Raw genomic sequence first — 16,266 nt, 5'->3', positions numbered from 1 at the left:
GTCTGACACGACGCAACCTGGATAGGATGAACCAGACAGCCGGAACTCGTCCTTCTGCCTGTCATTTGAAGAGAGCTGTTAATCACATCCAGCGTCTTCACGAACACGCCATGATGGAACTAATGAAACGTATCTGAGCCAAGCAGTCTTTACGGCCTCGGTAAAGTCCCGTGCGTAGAGTCGCTCGCATTGTCGGGCCTCATCTCTCCTGTTGGCTAAATTCCCTCATTAAGCTTCCGACTTTCATCTTGGACGGACGGCAGCCGATGAGATATGAGGATGAGGAAAGTGGTAATGGTGATGATGTTTGTGATGCTGCGTGGGAGGAAGAGCCTCCGCTGTCTACCATGGGACCAGACAGCCTGTCTCGGCTCCTGGTGTCCAGGGACCCTCCTCCTCCCACGCTCACTCCCTGCGCCCCACATCTCATCTCTCACTCTGTCAGGGGACACACGAGTGGGAGAACTTCTCCTCTCCCCTCATCTCTCTCCCTCTCTCTCTCTCCCTCTCCCTCTCTTTCTGTCTTTGTCTCTGTCAGTGTCTCACACTCCTTCCACCCTCTTCTTTTTTTCCCTCCTCCATCTCTCACTCTCTTTCCACCCCCACCCCCCATCCCTTTAGTCTCTCTTTTAAGAATATTTATAGCTTGCCAAAAAAAAAAAAAAAAAGCTACAGATTTCAGATAAAAGCGATTCCATTAAGGGCGTTTTGTTTTTCTTTGGGAACACAGCCGCCTGTAAGAGCGAAGTAAAGGAAAGTTGAACGCCACGCTGCGGGGGGTGCCTCTACAGAGAGAAGCGCTGTATAATTACCCACCTCTCTACCCACTCGCTCTCATTAACAACTGGAAATGATAGGTACTCTAAACACTTAAAGGAGCCAGAGGGGTGCCCGAGCACCAACCATTCTGGGCGTCTAAAGGCTGACAGGGTTTGCAAACATGGAACAAAGGCCGCGCGATGCACCGTAACCTTGAGGTGATTCGTAATGTTTCATCTTCAAGTTAGTAAACACGCGGCTTAGTGGGTATGGCCTCTTGATCTTCATTAGAAGTGGCACGTTGGTCTTTACAGTGTGCGTTATTGCTTAAAGACTGATTTTCTGAAGTAAAGCTTTTTAAAGTGAGCATTGATTTACCCGTGCTTGTTTGACTGAAGAGATCCATAGCACCATACAAATCTTCAAGTGCTTAAAAAAAATTGTTTCGTTTGTTCGAATTTCCCCCTCCTCCCAAACATGCTCATTCAATGTTGTTTATCTGCATCAGAAGCAATCAATTAGAATCAGAATCCCATTGCCAAATCTCCTTGAAGTTATAGTTAATCAGTAGTCATGGCTTTAACCTCAGACACCTTCACATCCTCCAAGTGCTGCTGTAGAAAATCAGCAACAACTGTGTGTCTAATAAGTGCACATATCTTCAATACCATGGTATAACAAGAAGTACACATCTCAGTTATTTCAAGCAGCCTCTCTCTCCGCCTCTCTCTTTCTGTCTTTCTCTCTCTGTCTTTCTCTCTCTGTCTTTCTCTCTCTCTAGCCTGTGAGCTATAGGGAACCATGTTTTCATCGCGTTTAGATGAACTGCTCTATCATGCTCTCTTTGGAGTCTCTCTTTCTGCAGGGGTAGAGGGTGACTCATTTGTGTCTCTTAACTTTACTGTTCTCTGTCTTTGATCGTGCTGTTTTGCGCTCGCTTTTCACTCTCGAGGTTGTGGAACCTCTGCAGATGTGTGCCCACATAAATAACTTGTCCTTGCTTTTGTTTGGTTTCTCTCTTCTCTCAGTTTTCTTTTCATGGGTGTCAATTGTCTGCCACCTGTAGTGAAAGAAGCAGAATAGCCTTGATCCTCTTCCTGTCTGGCAGAATAGACGGACCCCATTTCATCAATTAAATGCTTAATGAGCCTTCTGAGGCTCAGTCACTTGTGGGTGTTTTTTTTTCTTCAGTTTTCTCGCTTGTGTATCTCCCTTTCTCATGCTCTCTTTCTCTCTTCTTGTGTCTCTCACCCTCTCTTTCTATCTAACCCTCTTCCTCCGTCTCTCTCTATCTCTTTCTCTTTCCCTCTCTCTGTCTTTCTCCTCCTCCCTCTAATGCCCTTCCCGTTCTGTCACTTCCACTCCCTTTTAGCAGCCCTAGGCCCTTGGGAGTACCATTTGGGGTGTCTCTGCTTGCTGCCTGCAAGCCAGTTGAGGTCCATTAGAGGACCCCTGTGGTGGTTTGTGGCTCCTTCTTCTTTCATTAGGCCAACACTTTCATTAGGCCAACATTGGAGAAACCATCAACAGTCTAATTTCTTTGTGTGATCGTCAGGAAAACTTTATTGAAGTAGTTTGGAGTATGGTCACTTTGTGGAGGCCAATGGGGAATAAATGTTCGTGATCAGAGCGCACTTTTTGTTCGTGGTCTTAGTTGTCACTATAGCGTCCCCATTAACAGTTAGAGTGGAGTTTGATGAGACAGTGATGGAAAGCTCCATCTATCTCATCCTACACTAGCGTAGGCCAATAATATCAGGTTCCCTCTGTAGAGCTATCACTGATGTAAGGTGGAACAGATTATAAACATTTGATAGTTGTTTATGAAAGTGAAAGGGGTGTTCTTGTTACATAATTACTTAATGACTAATGAGGCTTCTGGTTCATAGGAAAAGTGGGTCAGCCAAATGCTGTCCCACGGGAGCAGGCTTTAGCCATCCTTATAATGGAAGCTCCGTCAGATCCCTCGTAGTGGACATCCGCTCAGTCGAGACTAAGAGGTGGGAAATGAGAAGCCACTGACAGATCTGGAGCTCAGGCAGCTCGCACCTTCCAAGTGGGGGACCCTAGACCATCACCGGAGGGGATTTGCAGTGCCCACCCCCAATCACAGTCTGTAGCCCTCCCAGCATGCTTCTCTCCTCTGAGCGAGAGCCAGCCACTGGAAGGAAAGCAAAAACAGCTCTGTTTAGATGTCTCCATTCTACCTAGGGAGATGTAATTAATCACCGTGCCTCAGACACACACAAACACAGACACTGACACAGACACACACACACATACACACACACACACACACACACACACACACACACACACACACACACACACACACACACACACACACACAACAAAAAGTGTATGTAACGTTTTGAGTGGTAGGCGTTTTGAGGCATCGAGCATATGGCAAAGGAGTGTGGTTTATGAGGCTGGTGTGTTTGAAAGGAGCTCCACAGTGGTTGACCAGCCTGAGGACACATCATTTGGAAAGCTTTTCAGTTTTCAAAGTCATTCAACTTCAACGCCACTGATGCCATTGTTTTCACCAGTTTACGGAGGGGAAAAAAGATTATTTTCAGACAAATTAAAGGAAATGGAAAGAGAATTTCACCTGCCGAGAAACAAAACAAAATATCAGTTTTCAAACATTAGTCACAAACATTTTACCACATATATGAACCGTGGCTTGGGGTGTTATTTTTTCTTATTCCTTTTTTTTTTCAACATTTGGCCCTGCTCTTGAGGTTGAATGAAAATTGCTGCAGAGATGGAACAGTGTGAATTCACAGCCATTTTTCTCTCTCTCTCTCTCTCTCTCTCTCTCTCTCTCTCTCTCTCTCTCTTTCTCTCACCCTCCCTCCCTTCCTCTCTTCAAACCTTTTTGAGTGTTTGTCTGCTGAGAAGTCACCTCAGAAATCCTGACACAGGCTTCAAAGTGTCACCCAGTCTTCGGTAAATTCGACCATTGCTGTTTGGTGAATAGCTCCTGCTCCCATGGTGCTGTAATTGCCGTTTTACGCCTGTCACAGTAACTTGTGCACACTCAATATGTCTCGCAGCCACCCTACGCCATGCACCTCTTCAGCAATGTTATGACTGTCTGAAGCCTAGTTTTACCCATCTACTTTAAGGCTGATTTTTTTTTTTTTTTTTTTTCAAACCAATTCCAGACTAGTTTAATTTTTTTGAGACTCTTTCTCAGTGTCGGACTTCAAGATGAAATGGGTTTGTTCAACATGTTGCTCACAACCTGCGGGTGTTGGGTTAATGTTAGTTTGCTCATCTGCGTAATAGTAGTCTTCAGTGCACTGGATACACTCTACTGTTATATGCACCTTGTGTGTGTGTGTGTGTGTGTTTGTTTGTGCATGTGTGTGTTTAAAGTGTATTTAATGTGCCCTTGTGAGGATATGTGTGTAGTTTATGACACATCTTATGTGATTGCAGGGCCTTGCTGAAGGACAGACAGCCCCCTGGGAGACTGCCAAAAAGGACGAAAACCGCAACAAGAATCGCTATGGAAACATCATCGCTTGTGAGTACTGAGAAGGCCTGGACAGGCGCTGACTCTGTCTGTGTTTATGGAAGCACAGCTCCTTTAGCACTTCATTTAAAAGACATAATGGCATTACGGATGTCCTCGACAAAGGCCTGTCAGATTATGGCAAGACCGGTGTTCACAGTATGAAACCGCCAGAGATCCTCTGTTGTGCATCTGTACGACTATGACAAACTACTTTAATTATAAATGAGCCAACGCAAACACAATCCAAAGAAACCTCAGGCACCAATTACCTAACCAAGGCTCTGTATGACATCCATTGTACACAAGGACACTAATGCCTTTTTATTAAGGGGTTTGATGTCATGTTTTAAAAAGACTTTAGGAAACTCAAGGCTTTTGAGATGAAACATGGCTGAAAATGAAATAGCCTGTCAAAGCCTGATAGCCAACAGGAATTATGATGAATTTCCCATTAGTGAAACTCCTTTAATTACATGGGCCAGTAATGAAAACTGTCCATCTTACTGTATACCATTACAACAGCCCATTTTCTTGTGAAAATATTGAAATAGCTGTGTAAGTAGGTATCTTTATTTCAGATGGGCTGTGCCCAGGGCAATCTTCAACTAATGATCCAATCTGTTCTGAAGTGTAAAGGCAGATTGTTCTTTTGTCTTAAGAGGGAGCATAATGCGTACCTTTTCTCTTCTCTTTTTGTTTTATATTTTCTCCCAGCTGTAAAAATGGGAGCCTTTGGCAGACAAGTTAATCAGAGGCATCTTATGGTGTCTGTATAACTTGATCATTACTGACAATCACTTCCACTCAGCAACCTTCTCACAGACACACAGATACACACACTCACATACATGTACACAGCAGGTCCTGATTACCTGAGACAATTAATGGAAGAAGAGGGAAACTGGAAAGCACTTCTGATTAGAGGCATCTGTCCTGCCTCTATCCCTCTGTGGTTTTTTTTAGCTGCGTGTGTAAACATAAAGCCTCCCATATGGTCATCTATAATTCAGCACACGCTGCCACCAAAATAAACAGAGTTATTGGCAAACATTTACATATCAGAGAGATGGGAGAGTCAGCTGCAAACTGTAAAGCCACGGTGCAGTCAGTGAGTCTAGTCTCTCTTACCCCCATATCTCTCGATACCTTTATATCCATGCTTTGGTTTCTCCTCTCAGAATAAGTCCCAGGCCAGTGTTTGTGCGTGGGCATGGCATAAATCTTTTTCAGAGAGAATTTAGTGTTATTAGTTGGCTTTTATCGCTGCAAAAAATGGAACCCAGCTAGAATGCTGAGGCAATAGACCAATCGGGCGAATGTGGCACCTATTCATATTTGATTACTAGAGCGAGAGAGAGAGAGAGAGAGAGAGAGAGAGAAAGAGAAGGAGGAGAAAATGGAGATAGAGAGAGATAGATGGTCCGATCTCAGGTGTTTGCAGTGGAGAGCATGGGGTTAAGGTCAGAGTGAGAACTCGTTCTTAACCTCCCTAGCAAGATGGAAGGGCAAATTGCACCTGGAGAACCAAAGGATCGGCTCTAACCTTCATTAGTCCCTTTGATTGGCTCACCTTTAAAAAAAAAGAGGTGGGTTTGTTCGCTGCTATTACATGTCAAAGTGCTGGAGCAATGTTAGGAGTGACAGTGGGTGAAACCATCAGATTTATGTGCTGGAGAAATCCACTTGAAATGGATCGATCCAAAGAAGATCAGGCAGGCATGTTGACCCACTGTGTGCATTTGTGTGTGTGTGTGTGTGTGAGTGTGTATACAGGGGTATATTTTGACATCACAAATCCCTACTGTGGGCAACACTTGTAGCATTGCTTCTGCATGTACCACTTAAGAAGATTTCTTCTTTGTTGTGTTGCTCTTAGAATTTAAATCAAATGCATCTAATCAGTGTTGAGCAACAAAACGACGTGATGCAATTGCTCTCAGACACACACCAATTGCATTCAGTTGCTCATTGATTACACAAACCTCTGGTACTATTGTGCTACCTATTGCAGAGGGCTTGATTACATACACTGTCAGTCCTGCATAGTAATATCACCACGGTCGGCATGGTGAGCTTTCGGAATAGTAAGTATCCAGGTTGTTCATTTTCATTAGAAAGAACACAGAACTATCCAGCACCCAAAGGACTCCCCGCAACACCACCTCTTTTAAGTCCTTGTGAAGGGGCGTGAGGTGTGTGTGTGTGTGTGTGTGTTCATGTGTGAGCGCGCGTGTGTGCATGCAGTGTGTGTGCAGGTGTGCTGGGAGTGCATTTGTCTTAGAGTGCACGCTGGTGTGTACAGACAGGCACGTCTGTCAAGGCATCTGCTGTTTCTCATAACTTAACTGGAATTAATTCCCATCACGCAACCTAGGAATCTTCAGACGATCCCTTGAAGTCTTGCCGTAAAAAGTTCTCTGATGTATTGACCAAAGCCTGACTGTTACCGTTCCCCAGACAAATTCACTACCCAATGTTTACAAGATGCCTTTTCTCCTCCATTCCTGGGGTTGATATTAAACAAATCTCAAAGAGGCTCTAGTTTGAGTTTCATCTGCACAAGGGGCCTACTTTGTTTCCCCTGAATGGGCCATTTTCATCATTTGCCCATTTTAGTGGAAGCAGCCCATGCATGTGTATACCAAAATATCAGGTATATGTCATAAAGGACACAGAACTTGAGGCATGCATTGAAATCTACAACATCGTACTAAGACATAGTACTACACTGAACCATGCAATGTTTGATTTTAGCTGAACTGAACAGCATGTAAAAGGTGAATAACAATTTATGAATTAGTAGCCTCTAAATACCGTACTATGCAGAGTAGTGTGCCATGCAGATGAGCTTAATATGTAATGTTCTGTACATATAAAGAGAATTAGAGGTGTCTTTTTAACAGCCCCATTGCCGTGGTCACTATAGTTCACAGTAAGCAGTTAACAGAACTGCTGAGGGCTTTTGTTTGTGAGAGATGACTCTGCAGCACTAATCCACTCCAGATCAGTAGGCCTACTACACTCATTCAGCCATGGGTGTCTTATTGAAACTGGCCAAAGCAAACACTTTTGTCACGAGGCGAGGACAGTCCTTTGTCACTCAGGTACACCCCAGGGCTGGGAGTCTAATCATCAAGCACCGGCTCCGGATTAAACTGGATCAACTACCGGCATGCACTGCACCACCGCCACCACACACACACACACACACACACACACACAAAAATGGCACACAACAGCACTCAAGTCCATTTGACAGTGGAACCTTCAGGAGGGTTGACTTTAATAGCCTATTAAATTGTATAATGCTTTCAGCCGACATGACAGTTTAGCATAGTGTATTAAGTCAGTGTGGACACCGTAGGCATTAGTTCGGTGATTAATAGGACCATAGAACGTTAGGGATGGCTCTGTCTAGAAGAGAAGTAGCCAGAGTTGTGAGTGTGTGTGTGTGTGTGTGTGTGTGTGTGTGTGTGTGTGTGTGTGTGTGTGTGTGTGTGTGTGTGTGTGTGTGTGTGTGTGTGTGTGTGTGTGTGTGTGTGTGTGTGTGTGTGTGTTTTCTTTTTTAATAGCAAGCAGCATGCCTTCTTATCCATGTTATTAATGTTACAAGTTGCATGGACTCTTGGGGTTGAGGCTAATGAGTGTGCCCACCTGCAGAGTGAATTTTAAAACCCATGATGGAATAAAAGTTAATGACAGAGCGTCCTGAAATTTGAGCTCTGTAGGTGGGAGTAGTAGCCATATTCAAACCAGCTGGGGTTCTGTAGGTTTACAAAACCATGGATGACTGGATAATTCAGAGAATTTGCAGTTGTAACAGAGAGTAAGCTGTACAATATGTGCATTGGTGCTTAATACAGAGCCTTTTTTAATTCCGTGTCAGTGGGTAAATTAGGTAGTGAATGGGCTATGCTTTAACCTAGTCTGCTGCCATGAGCTTGGATGGGCTTGCATGAGCTTATGAGCTGAGATGGGGTCCAAACACACCAAGCCAAATTATGGCATGGCAGTTAGGTCGTAATGAGCAAACAGGGTTTTATCCTGCCATGGCGAGCGCACGCTGCAGTATTTCATTACTCGGTAATGAGCAACTTCTCAGTGTGTGAATGGAACCTGAGGCTGCGGGAGAGACCGCGGTGAGCTACACCCTGGTGAATCACTCCATTCCATTGCTCAGGCTTTCACTGAGACAAAGGCAGAGCTCAGGTGTGTGCCAGGCTTTCAGTGGAAGCCACCCCCCAACCAACCCTCCCCACACCCCATTCCCACCCCATCCCCACCCCAGCCCCAGCGGTTCGTACCCTCTCAACTGCACTGATGGAGGAGATGAGAGGCAAAAAAAACACTCCGCAGCCAATGATGGTGTTGTCAGGGAAGATAGGAAAGGAGGCTGGAGGGAGTAGGAGTAAGGGGAGGACAGAGGAGGAGTATGGGGGTGTAGATGTGTGTTTGGGGTGGTGGTGAGGACAATGGTGGAGGGGGGGGGGGGGGCATGTGTGGACCGCAGTCCCTGCCCAATTAAACAGTCACTCAGGGCGGTGGCTGCAGAGGCACCCCTGCCGTGTGCTTTTGTTATGACAGCTGACAGTCTTGTTTAATTACCTCTTCCTCCGCATGCCCTCTCTCCTCCTCGCTCTCGTCTGCTCCTGTGTGAGAGGAGCAGGCTGGAGGCAGACACAGCTCCACAGTTAGAGGACAAGCTCGTCTGGTGAGCACACAAACACACAGGCTGACCGGCGAGCCTGGGCCTTGAAAAGGGAGAGAGACAGGGGAAGGGCGTGAAAAAAAAAGATGGAGAAACATAGAGTGTGTGGGAGAACAAGAGAGATGGATGAAAAAAAAGTGCAAGAGAGGGAAAGAGAGATGGAGCGGGAGAGAAGGAGAGAGACAGTGAGTCAGAGAGACATAAATGGAGAGACCAAGAGATGGAATTTGAAGCACAAGGGAGAAAGAAGTTCTATGAATCTCCTGGGACCCAGAAATCTTTACCATGCTCTTGCAGCCTCTTGCCGACAGGACTTAGACCGGCTCCCTCTTTAGCTTGGGTCAGCTGTTTGGCCTGCCTGTAGAGAGCCTCTCATCACTTGGAGGAGACAGGCGCGAGCAGTCTGTTTGCCTTCGCTTCCCCCCTGGAGGCATAAGCAAAATGTCAGGTGCAAGCCACGCTCTCCAGAATCCTCACCGGGTCCTCATCAGTCAGTGGGCCACAGAATTACGCTCTGGTAATTACACTGATGCTGAGAGTTCACGGCAGAGACAGGTGCTTGCGGTGGTGCTCAGGCTGCACATACTCATATAGGAAGGATGTTTCTAGAGTAATTCATTTCATTTGGGGCATGAAGATTGTCTGTGTGCAGAGTCTCTGATTGGTAGTAGCAGTGGTGTGTGGTGGCTCTCCATGCACAAATTAATCTGTGGAAGGAGATCCCCAGCTTTTGTCTCTCTACACCAGCAAGCCCTGAGGCACAGGAACCTGCAGTGTGGAAAAACATTACTGATTTTTGTGGGAAAATAGGATTTGCCATCAGAAGTCTTTCCTCAAAAAAAGCAGAGAAAAGCAGCCTACCCATTCACAGCTAGCAGAACAGACTCGACTTGATTTGTCCATGGAAAGATTTTTATTGACAAGGCACTAGTCTTCTAAAGTCTACAAGGCACTCATCTAATCTAAAGTTACACGTTACAAGTCTTTTATTTGTCAGATGCACAAAATGACACAGGGTCAGACTGGACACTGAAATTCTTAAGACAAGGCACCGCCCCCAAAAAAACCTACCATAACATAACATAGTATAACAGAACAAAACATGACATGAAGTTGTAGAGATATCACTCCCTGTTCTTACAGTTAAAACAGCATGAAAGTAAACCCTGACTCCAGTATTGTGTCATTTGAAAATTGCAGCACAGGTCCAGGCAATGCAACTGTATGTGTCCACTGTGTGGGTAAATGTAACTTTAGACCTGCTCGTTTTGAATATTTGACCCCACAGATGAGCACACTCGGGTACGGCTGCAACCGTTGGATGGCGACCCCCACTCGGACTACATTAACGCCAACTATATTGACGTAAGTACAGAGCAAGTACTGAACACAAGAGTGTAATGAGAGGCAGTGTGGAGTATGTGCCGTCAGTGTATGGAATGAAAGTTACAGTGCCTGTGCCAAATAGTCCATCATAGTAGTAGAGTCAGCCATCTTTATAAAGTTGTATACCTGCAGAAATGTAAATTCTTTTTGACGATTCCCTCACACTCACAGCCAATCAGTGTGTTTCGTACAATTCTCATTTGAACACATGTATAGTTTTAGAAATGGAGCCTGGACATCTGAATGGGCATTGTGTAACATTCAGAGTCAATTCTAGGGAGAAAGGGGAATCTCCTGTGTCTAATCAGGATAGCAGTGATTATGTTGATACATAATCACATCATTGAACCCTTCTATCCCTACCTATTACACACTGAAGAAAGGAAAGCCTCCTGCCATGATATAATAACTATAATGACATTGTCAGTATAACTGTCCATTATTCAGCGCACTGCTGTGAATACCCTTCCCTTCAGGGGATGCCAGCATGGGGTGCAGGCACAACCAACTCCAGGGATCTTGTCTCCAAACCTGATTCCTCGCAATAAAACAATTACTCGTTCAATTGTGGAGAGATCCTGTCAGTATGGGGGATTGCAATACTGCAAGCTGAATGTGTGGGAGCTTAACTTCAGCTGATTGTTCATTTCTTTCACAGTGGTTGCGATGCTAATACGAGAAGGGGGGAGGGGGTAGGGTGGGGTGGGGAGGGAAAGGGAGAGGGTGTGCAATTTTGCACAGCATCTCATGGAGAGAGGAGAAATTACCTTGTCACATCAATTCATTCAGAGGGGCATGGTACAGAAGTATCTGTTTCTGACTCATTGATCAAAGATGTCAGGGTGGTCTATTATCTGACTAAAGAAGAAAATACGATTTTGAAAGGGACCATGCAATTGCAATTATGTTATATTTCTCCGTGTTTACTGTCACTTCCGTTTTGTTTCTGTTGTTCTGCACAGGGGTATCACAGACCAAGGCACTACATCGCCACTCAAGGTAATCAAAGGGTACACATGGGTCAATGGTGGTGGGAAGATAAATGTAGAAAAACAGTCAAATCAGAGTTATGAATCCTAGATGCATCCGGGCCACAAGATCTTTCCTTGGTTTTAAACAATGCGGTCATCTGTTGTAGTGAGCAAAACCTGCACTGTTGACAATTATGATGAACAGAGAGTGGTTTCTTGTGCTCCACAGGGCCTATGCAGGAGACGGTGAGAGACTTCTGGAGGATGATTTGGCAGGAGAATTCCGGCAGCATCGTCATGGTTACCAACTTGGTTGAAGTGGGCAGGGTGAGGCTCTTTCTGTCGTGCTCCAAAATGGTGGTTTTCAAACGGAGTTCTGACTGAGTGCAAATGGCAAAGTGGCAAATTCGCAAGTTTAATGCTGATCTGAGTGGCAAATTCGCAAGTTTAATTCTGATCTTAGTCATTTATTGGAAAGCTCCGAAATGTTGGGCAGAGGCTTCAGATTATAGTCATGGGCTGTTTACACAAAGCATTCTATCTGACCACTAAGAGTACTCCTAAATCACACTTAACGTTTCCAACTAAAAGTTTTCTCCTAAATCCTATTAACAAAGCTGCTGAGACTAACTTTCACTAAGGAAAAGCAAGAACTCATATGCTAAGAGAAAGACTCTGTTACTATGGCTGATGACAACTCTCATGCACAAGCTTGCTTTCAAAGACCTCTGTGATTGGTTTATGGTTGATTGACAGGCCTGTGCCAGTGAGTAGACACGCGCTTCATAGCCTACTGCAAACAATGATAAATAAACAAATGAGTGCGACAGGCTTCAAAATAAATAATAACAGAATAGGCTACCCACAAACCCAGCTTTTTTTTTAAATGCATCTGTACATCTGTATAGCTCAGCAGTTTTGTAAATAGACTCCTTTAGTGTGATCTAAGTGGAAAGATATGTAACAGATTATGTACCTACCTCTTGTGGGTTATCTGCTGACGATGTGACCCTCCCTTCCCCCCCCAACCCCAACCCCATTGCAGGTGAAGTGTGTGCGCTACTGGCCCGATGAGACGGAGGTCTACGGTGACATCAAAGTGACGCTGATTGAGACGGAGCCACTGGCAGAATACGTCATCCGCACCTTCACTGTCCAGAAGGTAATCCAGACTGCCAGGCAGCCGTGCGTGCAGTCGGCAGGCGCCGCTCTGTTTTCAGTCCTCCTTCCTTGTCCCGTGTTTGGAGCTCAGAGCGCCATCTACTCGACAAAGGCGTCAGAAAATTCCAGTCGTCACCGAAAATCTGTATGCAGAGCTCCGAAATCCCACAACTTCAATTATCTCCCGTCGTAATTTGTCTGAAATACAAACAAGGTTTTTTTTGTTTTTTTAATCAAAATGTGAATCACAACAATATAAAAAAACTGTGTGGAATGATCACAGATGAGGGCCTTTTCATTGTCGCGTGCTGAAATCTAAATGGAGCAGATGCTGGAGAACGCAGGCTTTTATAGGCAAAGAAAATGACTCGTTCTCCATCTTCTGAAGTGGCATTCACTGACATTACAATGGCTGGTTGTCAGCAAGTTTCATACGTACGCCATCCATCTGTCACAGTAAGAGAAGTATAATTTAGCCCATTCCTCCGCAGTGCCTCAGAAAGCTCCACACGGCACATTTGCAGCTCGTACTCCATGGGTAGAGTTCATACGGAGGGCCATGTTGTCTTTCACTTGGATATGCACTCGTTCCATTTGAGTGTGAAAATCCCTTTCATTGTGGAAAACAAAGGGGACTGAAGTGATGAAAAGGTGTTAGGGTGGATGGTATGTTTCACTGTGGTAGATCCTACGGGCCCTCATGCGTGTTTGTCCAGCCAGTGTGGGATGAGCAGCAGCCTAGGCTACTACATTTGGCAGCTGGCCACTGTTCTCACCTTTAACAATGCATCCACACATCCTCAGAAGAGTGCCGCACGTGCTGTCTAAACCACTGGGTCTGTGTGGTGCTAACATATCACATACTTATACTGACACGCATATACAGATACGCATGAAAAACACACTGGTGTGGCACCCTCCCACATTTTGCGGAATGTTATTGCCACAGCATCAACTATGTGGGCTCGTTGGCGTATCCGCCTGGCAGTGGGGATTTCACAGCTCACAAACCAAAACTGCAATTAAGTGCTCCCTGCTAATGCTACCAGTGGAGGTGTGAGCAGCGCGATTACTACCGTAGCCGAGCGTAACTGTAAATGGGCACTTCGCACACATAAAGGCCTTTTATGAGCTGGATGATGTCCTCTGAATAGGGTTTAGATCAGCGGTCGGGCTCCTGGCTAAATGAGTGCTGCCTGCCCTCCCTCCTTCCCTGACTCCCTCTCCGCCTCCCCCCTCTTCTCACACCAAAAAATTCAAGCAGCAGACTTCTGGCCGTATTATTCCATTCGTGCATAAGTCCCTTTTTTCAGTTTCCAAATTCTCCCTTAAGCACCCCTATCACAACCACAGTTTATCTTTAGAATTAGGTGTGAGAAAGAGGTCTGATTTATTCCACAGTAACCTTAGGAATGTAATATAATGTCAATAATGACTGCCGGACTATACATTATCCCTTTCATGTAATAATATTACTTATATTATGTGGTAATGGGAAAAAAAAAAAAAAAAAAAAAAAATCCATAAAAAAAATCCAATATTGTGATTTTGTGTTGTGATTTGTACATCTAGAATGTTAGAAATAGGCCTACAGCCGACTTCAAATGCAATATGATGCGTGCTTGACTTACTACAGCCTTCAGAAGTACATAGTTCAAAAACACATAAGTCAAGGGCAGAATACAAGTAAAGGGTGTTTACATAAGAAACGTCCATATATGGGGTTTGCTCTGTCTGAAGTGCTTTACCTCCTTGTCGCACAAAAATCACAGAAATAAAGTATAGTGGAGAATAGACATAGGCATCGTAGTGCATAGCTGTGGATTTCTTTTTTTACTTGAGATACTGTCATAGCTTTTCACTCTTTGACACCAACACCCACCATGGTTGTGTTTCATTGATCACTTTTTGGATCCTACATTTTGCCCTCATGCTTCCTTTTAGTGTGTTTACTCAAGAAGGATAAAAATCACAGTGCGAGTCTGTGATTTCTATGCAAACTCTCCTCTGATTCAGGGCCTTATTGGGACTTCTTTGTGATTTTCGTATTTTGTTTTGTTACAGAAGAGCCACCATGAGATTCGAGAGATCCGGCAGTTCCACTTCACCAGCTGGCCTGATCATGGCGTGCCCTGCTACGCCACCGGCCTCTTGGGCTTTGTGCGCCAGGTCAAGTTCCTCAACCCGCCAGATGCCGGGCCAATTGTGGTCCACTGCAGGTATGTTGGATCAATGGCAGCCAAATGGGACTCAAGATTATTATTTTGCACTTCAGATTAGAATTAGACGTATGTTGTACCAAACACTGGGAAACATAACCTTTAAGATGCATCCATATTTATCCACAACTGTGCCTGTTTCTTAGCAGCAATGCATAGAATACTTTTTAAAGGGTAGTTTCCCGTCCTCTGTGTGTCTGCGTGTGTGCTTGTTTTTCTTCATAGGTTCATGTGGGCACACTACAGCCCCAGCATAAATCTTGCATTCATGTTATAGTTTGTAGTTATATACAACACACACATCTTCAACATGTCCCCTGACACCTGAAATGCATGTATGTGCATTTCTGTGTTTGTCCTCTGTGTGCATTTTCAGGTGTGGGTAAATGGCTGGAGTCATAGTAGGAGCATCAAAAGAACCACCCCCCCCCCCCCCCCCCCCCCCACACACACACACACACACACACACACACAACACACCTACACACACACACACACAGACACACACACCTACACACACACAGACACACACACACACCTAGGGGGTTATTTTCTACGGGTGAAGTGAAGCAATTAGAGGTGCCATGGCCGGCAGTCTGAGTGCTCCAGTATTCTGGTAGTCTGCACATTCCCTCTAATTCCTGACCACCACGGGCTCTCACAGTCCCTCACATCATCACAGGCCAAGCTAGTGGTGGAGAGCTGTCACTTTCATCTCCTGGTGGGAAATGAATGGGGAAGGACGGGGCATTCAGGACGAAAGGGCTGCCTCTGCTTGTGCACGCATGTACGCACACACTCACACTTGCACACACACACACACACACACACACACATGGAAGTCATCACACATATGCTGACACACACACACACATACACACACACACAGGAGATGTACATGTACAGAGGAAATTTTGCACATAAATTCTCTTTCTCACGGTCTCTCTCTAACACACACCCGCATTAGCACACACACACGTACACACACACACACACACACACACACACACACACACACACACACACACACACACACACACACACACACACACACACACACACACAGACACACACACACAGGAGATGTACATGTACAGAGGAAATTTTACACATAAATTCTCTTTCTCACAGTCTTTCTCTCTAACACACACCCGCATTAGCACACACACACACGTACACACACACAGGCACAGGTACATGTACATACTCAAAGCAATCAAACATTTCCACACATGGGCAGCCATACAAATCCCCACCTAAGCATCCATACATAACCATAGACATGTGCAGGCACACACAAACACACACACACACACACACACACACACACACACACACACACACACACACACACACACACACACATACACACACACACAAATATACACACACACACACACACACACACACACACACACACACACACACACACACACACATCAAGTGTGAGGAGGGAGACTGTGGGCACAATGAGAGGTGACAGGGGCAGCCTGTTAAATGGCACAATGCAATTTTGCCTGGCCCTCTAAACAAAGC

The 16,266-nt window shown here is 45.1% G+C and overlaps 1 protein-coding gene across 1 annotated transcript in view; it reads left to right on the top strand.

Moving 5' to 3' along the window:
• The window catches only part of ptprt (protein tyrosine phosphatase receptor type T), a gene marked incomplete at both ends in the record, with an annotated part of 201,112 nt that overhangs the window by 170,865 nt on the left and 13,981 nt on the right, over positions 1-16,266 (top strand). Inside the window, 6 exons of the mRNA XM_080846147.1 lie at positions 4,207-4,294; positions 10,273-10,358; positions 11,342-11,378; positions 11,580-11,677; positions 12,396-12,512; positions 14,576-14,730. Coding sequence (XP_080702273.1) covers positions 4,207-4,294; positions 10,273-10,358; positions 11,342-11,378; positions 11,580-11,677; positions 12,396-12,512; positions 14,576-14,730 — 581 coding nt within the window. The remainder of the gene's footprint in view (positions 1-4,206; positions 4,295-10,272; positions 10,359-11,341; positions 11,379-11,579; positions 11,678-12,395; positions 12,513-14,575; positions 14,731-16,266) is intronic.

The sequence above is a fragment of the Sprattus sprattus genome (assembly GCF_963457725.1).
Source record: "Sprattus sprattus genome assembly, chromosome: 10".
NCBI classification, from domain to species: domain Eukaryota; kingdom Metazoa; phylum Chordata; class Actinopteri; order Clupeiformes; family Clupeidae; genus Sprattus; species Sprattus sprattus.
Note: the sequence above shows the minus strand (reverse complement) of the source record. Positions and strands in the feature narration are given on the sequence as shown.